The sequence below is a fragment of the Atta cephalotes genome (genome assembly GCF_000143395.1).
Source record: "Atta cephalotes unplaced genomic scaffold scaffold00006, whole genome shotgun sequence".
NCBI classification, from domain to species: Eukaryota; Metazoa; Arthropoda; class Insecta; order Hymenoptera; family Formicidae; genus Atta; species Atta cephalotes.
The window spans coordinates 2,851,446-2,861,215 of record NW_012130070.1 but is presented as its reverse complement, the minus strand read 5'-3'; the positions used below and the strand labels follow the sequence as shown (position 1 = coordinate 2,861,215).

General features: G+C 34.8%; 1 protein-coding gene across 1 annotated transcript in view; it reads right to left on the bottom strand.

Annotated features, from left to right (window-relative positions):
• LOC105626665 (retinal homeobox protein Rx1-like) overlaps positions 1–9,770 on the bottom strand; it is an 83,103-nt gene that overhangs the window by 47,807 nt on the left and 25,526 nt on the right. Inside the window, exon 2 of the mRNA XM_012207958.1 lies at positions 5,653–5,885. Coding sequence (XP_012063348.1) covers positions 5,653–5,885 — 233 coding nt within the window. The remainder of the gene's footprint in view (positions 1–5,652; positions 5,886–9,770) is intronic.

The following is a 9,770-nucleotide window of genomic DNA, read 5'->3' as shown; positions in this document are numbered from 1 at the left end:
TACCTCCTCTCTCTCTCTCTCTCTCTCTCTCTTTCTCTCTCTCTCAACATATATACATATATAATAAAATGTATACAAAAAGAAAGGAAGAATGATTTTGTTGAAGAATCTAAAATTTAGCTATATAGATACAGATTTGAAAATAATTTTGTTGGACCACAAATTAATTACGTAGAAAAGGCGAGTACGATGAGCAATGCTATAAAAAGTTTCAATATTTTATCAATCAGTTTAAGCATTCTATATAATTTTGATAATCCAACAAAATTATTTTCAGATCTGTATCTATCTAAATTTTTAAATATTTCCTCTAAACTGTTCTTTCCGTGCACAGAAACGTCCGTGGTAGACTGTGATAAGTCATTTTGCAATTAAAAGAGATACATCGTTTATAGACGATTGATATACCGTGGAGAAAATGTCATCAGCCAAGGTCGAATCACGACGAATAATTGTAAGATCTCTCTTCTCTGTTATAAATTGTAATTTAGAAACGTCGAATCACCGATCGAAGATTAATTAATCCGTGTTGTGCGCGATTCAATCTTCATGACGCCGTGCGTAACGCAATTCTGTGCACCCCGAAAAGCGATGACGATGATTGAGAGAGTGGCGTTAAACTTACGCGTGACCTGCTCGCTCGCGCACACGTGCATGTGCACCGGGTTGGGAAAAGCTGGAAAACGCGCGGCGCTTTTCCAATGACAATCAGACCGCAGCGACCGCCGACGGAATCCCGTCCGCGTTCCGCCACGCCCAATAAAAACCTCCTCTCTCCCTCACTGCCTCGCAACCCCGGTTTTCTGCCGCTACCCATCCCTCGTCCCTTCGAAACCATCTCGTCGAGCGGCCTAATAAATCCGACAGACGGGATTGGCGTGCGCTATCAATTAAAAATGATGAAACCGAACAGCGCGGCGCGGCGCGGCGCGCGGCTCGCCACGGATAGAGCGGAGAGAGCCCGCTTGCATCGCGAGCAAAGCTGATTCCGCAACCGCCTTGTCCGCTCTGGCGTAATAAGCTTAAGCGATTAGGTATGCCTCGGGGGCGGCCCGAGACGGTTGCGGTGCTACGGTTAGCGAGAGACGCGGGGATGGTGAAAATAAACGAGGGAACAAGACGCGCGCGCGTTTGAAAAACTGGGAAAAAGCTCACGGAAGGGAAGAGAGAGAGACAACGGAGTACGAGAAGACGGAGCGAGCACGCCGGCAGCTCACGGCGGGTTTTAAACGCAATTTAAATTTTTAATTGCGAGTCCGTCGACCCCGAGGAACGACGCCTTCCTCGTTCTCACACGGCACTCTGACGTTTTGTTCCAAAGCGCGGATCCGTGTGTTTGCTTGAAAATTCTTTTTTCCAAATTTCCTTGACACTGACTGGACAAACATTCCTATTCATCGTGCACTAGAAATGTTTTAAAGTGTCTTCAAGTTTTGTATAAATAACAGCATGCTTAAAGGTGTATATTACATGTATTTTTTTTTATGAAAAAATTATGAAAAAATTACAGATTTTTTAATACTGTATTTGAAAATAATTGAAAAAGTTTGACGGGAATTTAGACCTGGATTAACAAACAAATTATTTCAATAAGATATAGACAGTAGCAGTTTTTCAAAAGTAATTAAGATAAAATGAGAAAATTTTTATGTACATTATAACATTATATTGTTAAATATAAATATTGATTTTATTGACGTATAATTGCACTGTTCTGCCGCGAATCTATGCTGCAAACTTTTAATTGTACAAAGCGGTCTTAAAGTTAAACATGATGTACAAAAACTAGGCGTGTCCAGGTCGTATTAAAACTACTTTGAACAATTATTAAATAAAATAACAAACACACGCAGATATACTAAAAAGATTATAAAATTAAAGTGATGAATCCATTAATATTTAATATTTTTTTATTTTGCGAATAATTATAAATTTAATATCGAAGTTTGTCGATATATTATCGGCAAGAAGAAAAAATTATGAATATATTGTATTCTGGTTTTTTTGAGTACAGTATTGAGTTACATTGTATATATTTTTGGCGCGCATTGCTGTTTATTATAAAAAAATATTTTATTACTTTTTTGAATGTATCTTATTGATGGAATCATAATTTAAAAAAAAAGATATATGTACATATACAGTGTTTGGAAAATAATGATAAATCTTTCACATAGAGGTAGAATGGACTAAACTGAGAAGAAAAGTCCTCTATCATTTTGCAATTTTCGTAATAGTTAACAAGAAATTAATTGCTAAAACGTTGCCAAAAAGTGGTTTCCAATAATTTTTTACTCAAATACTACCAACTTTATAGAAAAACTACAAGAGACAAAAATTGGTTTATTATTTTTTTCTCTATAATAAAACTCTATGAATTTTTTTAGCAATTTTTAGTACAGCATTTTCTTATTTTTAATAATTTGAAAAAATACGATATTAAAAAATTCTTAGACCTCTGTGAGACAATAATAAACAATTTTTATCTCTTGTAATTTTTCTGTAAAATTAATAGTATTTGAATAAAAAATGATTGAAAAACAATTTTCGACAATTTTTAACAGTTAATATTTTGTTAACTATTGCGAAAATTGCAAAATGATAAAGGACTTTTCTTCTCAGTTTAGTCATTCTGTCTCTATACGAAAGATTTATCATTATTTTCCGAACACTCTGCATATTTGCGCGCGTTTTGTACGTATTTATCCATGTTATTATATCGCTACATTCACGAGATAATTTACAAAATAATTTTATATAACAAATCTTCGAAATATAATTACTTGCATAATTTTTCTGTATTCAGCTTCTGCTACTAATTGTTTACCTATCATCTGTTCCATGCAGAAAAAACTAGGGAGATAAATTATGGGGCAACTTTATTACCGGCGCGACATGCTTATCTCGCAATATAAACCGCTTGTTAATTGCGATAATGAAAGCTCCGGCTTTCTAAAGAAGTTCAATCTTGTCTATTTTCTAGTTGCTGTTTTATCCTTCTTAAGATTCATCTATAATCCACTTAAGGTGCAAAGATAATGCCTACGTTTCTCGCATTGCGTGTTTAATGCGCGTTAAATAACTCTAACGAGCCGAATACCCGCGACACTACGAATTAGCGTGGTTGCCTCGATAAAGCCCTAATTGCAATCGACGCGTAATCTTAACCATCGCCGGCAGGCGAGAGCCCTTCGCGGCAATGGAAACTTAAAGCGGGTGCCTTGTAAAAATCAATTCCGCGTTCGAGGAGGTAGAAAGAAAAAGCAGGTGCTCGTAAGACTGCCGGCCGGGTTATTATCCCATGTTGCCGAGAGCCCCGCCCAATAGCGTAACAAAGTGGCGATGCTGACGAGACCTGTGCCGAAATCTCATGCCGATTTTTTTTCTGGCTCTTTTAGACTTCTTATCTCTCGAAAAAGAAATTCATAAATTTTCAAAGGGTAAAACTATTGTTTTCATTCTTTCATTGCGATTTATAAATATACTATTATGTAAATCGATTACTTTCTTATATACTTCCTTTTATATTATATTTTTTCATATTCTTTAATTATTTTTACTTTGCGTATATAGATCCTGCAAAGGCTTTTACCTGAGAATAGTTATTTGAATTTTTATGAAATTAGAATACATTATTAAATGTCAAAGGAGTAATGATAACTCAATCCTTCAAGTTAAATAACATTTTGTTATTTTAATTTCCACACGTATCAAAATGTAAATCAATCCATTTCTGCGGTTAAATTTTCTTCATTTACTCAAAGTAAACGAATGGCTGCGTTCAGCAAAAAAAAACTAATCCATTAGCTTAGTGATTCTTTAATATGATTAGTTTCTACATTTACAATTAGATCCAGTGAAGAACTAAAGGCAAGAACCAATTTTATTAAAGAATTACTAAACGCAAACTGATTAGTTTCTCCTGCTGAACACAGCCAATAACGTATACACTTAGTAAGTATAATAAATTTTGAGTCAAATTTAATATTTCTTAAAATTGTTTTATAAATTAACGATATATAGGGTAGTGGCGACCCAAAGAAATGATTAAAAATAATTCAAATTGGATATAATTCGAAATGAATAATATGAATTAACAGTAGAATAAGAAAAAAAGTATAACCTAAATAAAGAACTTGAGGATTATTCAGTCGAAATTCGGATGATGGTTCTGTTGAACTATCGCATATCGGAAGCACGGTAGCTGCGCTACTGGACCTGGCGGAATTATATACGTGCCGCTCGGCAAGCGTGCCCCTGGGAGCCTAATCGATGCGTCGTCGCACGCGACTGCGTGCTTTTATCGCTGTCACGCACATAATTAATTTAATTTAGTCTAATACGTCGGCCCAGTGCGCCAGGCAGCGATTGTCGTTCCGATTGTTTGCACGGAAACGCCAACGTTAACCCCCGGCCGTTTCGCCGAACACGATATTCGTATCCATCAAATTTCGGTCGAGGAAGAATAAATCCTACTATATCGTGCTCCGCAGGTCGCAAATTTATACCGCCTCTGTACTAACTAAGTACACAAAAAAATGTTCGTAGCAACGTACTTTACACAAGATTATTTATATACCTAATCGTAATAAATTTTATGATATCTTGATAGTTTTGCCTTACATTAAAACGTACATTTTATGCTATAATGTTTTATTATGTGCTGTGATAGTCTTTGAGATCCACCTTCATTTTGCAGAATTATCAAAGTATTTTAGTATTAACTATAAAGAAGAGGTAATATGCAGGGTGTTCCGGAAATGTACATTTTATGCTATAACGTTTTATTATGCTATGATAGTCTTTGAAGTCCACCTTCATTTTGTAGAATTATTAAAGTATATTTTAATATTAATATAAAGAAGAGGTTATTTATATATATATATATATACACACATATATATATATATTATATATATATATGCAGAGTGTTTCGGAATCGCTCAACACCAAGACGGTGATTCTTCATGTAAAAATAAGTCGAAAATATCGAGAATAAAATTCTTCGTATAGACATTTTCAATAATCTTTCAATTAATATAAAATAAATACATTATTGAAATTATAACAATTATTGCATTATTTTAAATTAATGTCAAATTTAAATGACAGATTGATATAGAAACACAAAACGATGAATAGTTAGATTGGATGAACTCCAAGCAGATTAATTGTAGCTAGCTGAAATGTACACAAGTACTTAACAAATATTTAAACTCGAATTTTTTCGAAAAAGAAGCTTTATACGAAAAAATTGCATTCGATATTTTCTGCATACTTTTATATGAGGAATCACTTCTTTTTCAAAATTACTATACTTTCCGGATCTTGTACATAGAAAATAGTCATATATTTTCTATATAATATATTTTTTAATATATTTTAATGTAAAAAGGAAAGATTTGTGCATATGCGAAAGCAATTTATAAATTTATTAAATAATAAACAAGGAGGTGTAAAAAGATTTTTCATATTCCTTTTTGTATTTTATAAAAAGAAAAGGTATTTTTCAATCGACCATCGTCACTTTGAACTTGGAAAGAAAGCTTTCTCCCTCTCAAACTCACGTATTCCTAGTGTAAAAAGTAGTGTAAGGAAAACGCGTACTTTCCTCTTTGGCCGATCTGTGAATTCGTTCGTAGAATGACTCACCTGAACACGAACTTCCGGAAGGTTCACCTTCATGGCGAGCTCCTCCCTGGAGTAGACGTCCGGATAGTGGGACTTCTCGAACGCTCTTTCAAGCTCGTGCAGTTGGTAAGTCGTAAAGGTAGTCCGATTGCGACGATGTTTCTTCTTGCCCCCGTTACCGTTTATGTCCTCTCCGCAACCCGCGCCGAGTTCCTCGTCGCTACCGCCGCCGGTGGAGTTGCAGCTGTTCTCACCTGAAAGTCGCAACAGAGAGAGAGCGGTCAGGGTCTCCTCGGAAACGGTCGTTACGGGTAATAGGAGCGGTAATGGTGATCGATTTATCTGGAGTCGCAGCTATTACCTCCATTATGCGCGCATAATAGTAGCTATTAGAAGTGCTGCAACGCGCGTGGCCGCGCGGAATTGCGTGCGTGCGTGCGTGAGTGCGGAAACGCGTTACGCCTGTATGGGTCAATCAGTCGTGGCGCGCGGCTTTGAAACGCCATTCGCGGCCTGGATTTCTTCTCCTTTTATTTTTTCTTCTTTCTTTTACGTTTTGTGATCGAGCAAGCGAAAAGTACGATGCGTTACGCTTCGTTGAATGTAAAAGAGACAACGAGGATTAATTAGAGTATTTGACGTTTAATGTATGCGATGGTGATTATGGAGAACGGAAGGACGCCGGTTATGGATGGATGGATTACTTTTCTCGACGAGCGCGCGAGAGCGTATACCTGTATAAAGTATCGGTTGTCATATTTTCTTTATATATGAAAATACAATATAATCTCGCAGTGAGCTTGCAAAAATAAAATGTGAATCAGTACGATGAACCATTATGGAGAGTTAATGAACGTATTCTTCCCATATGATTTTGCCAGAAAACGAAGCGAACGAACCAAATTGCTATTTTTTTCTTTCGTCAATAATTTAAAATAAATAGGAGACACTTCTTTCTTTATGATATTAATGCGAAAGTGGAAGATTGAATATTGGTTATCGAGAATAAAACTGTGCCAGGAAATAATCATTTATATCTCCCTCTCTCAATATTTTTAAAATACGATAAAATATTTTATAATTGGAAGTAGCGGAAAAATGTTTTTTTTCTTTTTAATAATTTTTGCACAATTAAATTAGATCCCCAAATATTTTTGAAATAAGATACGTTGCAAAATGTAAGCTGCTATCTCTAACAAAAAAAGTTTTATGTGTATACATATATAGTATATATAATATTTCAGAAATAATGTAAGAGAAAATGGTATGTGTTTGTGAAATTATAACTACACTTAATACGATTAATATAAAGTAATTTGTTAATAAAGTGACTTATTAAAACTCTATATTTCTGGATAGAAATAAAAATATGCAGAATAAGTATATACTTTTGCGATAAAGATATAAAGCAGTAGAGTATCTATAAGTTAAATCGGAAACATTCTCATTTCTAGGTGGTGGAAGGAAGGATGCCCTGAAAGAATCTAATCGTTTAGAGATAAACAAAAACAATCGCCGTAAATATGCGGCCAGTACGCACTCGTTTCATACCTGGGTGACACATTGTATTTGTGTAACTGGACTCTATTGTTTCGACACTACTTATCTGACACTTTATTAAGGCAACGGCCACATCGCCACATTTCGTTATCGTCGTTAACGAAAGGGTCAGCGCAATGAAAACGACGAGGATTTATTTACGTTGCCGTACAATCACGCGATCATTTTCACTGCAAATAACGAGGCACATTCCACCGTATTTGTGTATTTAGAAACGTGGCCACGAGTATTCGTGCCCAGTATTCCGGTCGAGGTCTAATCGATTTAAGCGCAGAATTAATTGTCCGACCGACTACGATATGCCGTGCCAGGCGAGCACTGTGCTTAATTGTTTCACTGTCAAAGCGCAGGTGCATTGTAATGAGATTTGCATTGGCGATGACAGCGCTGGCTATGACATCGTGTGCCGCCGTAGTCTTGGAAAGCTTCGTTTTTATACGATATTTCTGCTTGATTTATTCAGGAAATGTATTTCCTACGCGTGTGATTATTCGTGATTTAAACAATTGTACACATAGAAAATTTTGAGCAAACTACGAATTTTGCTGGTAGACTTTGAATTAGTTTTGCAGCGGTATTGATTTACGCTAATTCTAAAATCTATATATACTTTTAACACAACAGTAGATTGATTCTGCGTAATTTCTTCGAGCAATTACTTGGTATTCTGCTTTAAATTCAATTTTCATTTTAGCTTTATCTCACAAGAATTTTTTTAAAAACAAAATATTACGAGAGAAAAACAATGTACGCTCGCGTGCATTGCATAGTTTCGTTAGCCCGTTGCTTCGAGGAAAAGTACTACTACTGTATCTTACCGTGCACTTTTACCTACTTTCGTATAAATTACAATTTTCTTCGTAAATTACACGATCGTCGCCAGACCGTGCAATTTCGTGGATTAAATCATTAAGTGAGTAATCACTAGGTAATTTTCGAGCACTTTGAGTCGCTATGAAAGAACTTAAAGCGCGTCAACACGCGGCACTTCCACCGAGCTATTACGCTATCTCTTTCCTTGCAAATTACACCTTTCGTTGAGGTTGATGATTGCTCGCGTCTGAACGTCCAATCAGAATTCGTTTCATTATTTTCATTTTCAAGGTAATACCGTTCGAAAAGCAGAATTTCTTTACAGTTTCCTTGTATATTAGATTGCTATAATTAATAATTATTAATCATATATAAGAAATTATTAAATTAAAAATGTGATAAGACTTTTATGAATAAACATTTGAAACTAATGAGAAAAGAGCTTGCGAGCCGAACTAAGTGTGTTTGCATTGATATATAATTACATTAAAATTAATATCAATGTCATATAATACATAACAAACCTTTCAACTTTTTAATAAACGATCATCCTCAGTGTTACTATATTTAACAATAATTAAAATTACGCTAGCCGTTAAACTCATAGGAATTTAAAACGCACGCGGAAATGTTATTAATTAAATGTTATAAATAATTATTAATCATACGTACAAGAAATCTTCATCAATTATTAAAAATTCATTATTTTTATTCGCTATATATATATATAATTGATCCAAATGTTATGTATATCATTAAATATTAAACGATTAAATTTAAACCAATTTCTTGAATTAAATTTTGTTATTTTTAATATGTATGGCCAAATTTATTATTTGGACACATTTTAATATAAAAAAATGAGGTTAAAAACAACCACATTTAATCAATCCATTTCATTAATTGAATTGTGAAAGTTCAAGTTTCAAAGTAAGCAACATTCATATTAAGATATACGTTTTTGTTAGTAAATAATAAATTAAATTTGAGTCACACATTTAATACAATTCTTGAATCAAATTGTTTAACTCCATTATTTTAATTAAATTAGTGACATATTGAAGAAGTAGTTGCGACCTTTAGAAGTAATTAAAAGTAACTCAAATTACAATTTGACATTATGAATTTAATGGAGTATCAAAGATTTGATAGTAAGATGCACGAATGTTGTGACAAACTTTATAAAGACTTTATGGATAAAAATTGCGCGGTGAGCAATTAAATGACGAATAAAAATAAATTTTAATCCTTTTGTTTCGCAGTCCAGGCTCACATAAGATTAATACGACTGCACGTTATTACACAATGCGGAACGCGTTGCGCTCACTGGGCGAACTATTACGCGATCATTTTCCCTGCAAATTACATCCATCCCGGGTGCTGCGGTTACTCGTCGACGAACGCCCGATCAAACCTCGCATTATTCCCGTCCCCGAGTGTAATATCGTCCAAGAAACCGAACGGCACCACCGACGAAGAGATTGATCCTGCGGGATCGCGGCAGCAAATAGGTATTTTCCACCGTGTACACTCTCCCTCCACCCCTTCCTTTTGCCCTCTACACGTCCGCGCTCTCCCGTACTCTCTCGTAAATCCTAACTTCATCCTGATCCGTCTTGTCGACGCCGATGTAGCGATCAAGGGAAGTTTCTCTTTTCGGCAGTATCCACTCTTATACATACATGTTAATGTATGTATATATATATATATATATATATACTTATACTATACATATAGTATATATATATATATATATATATATATAT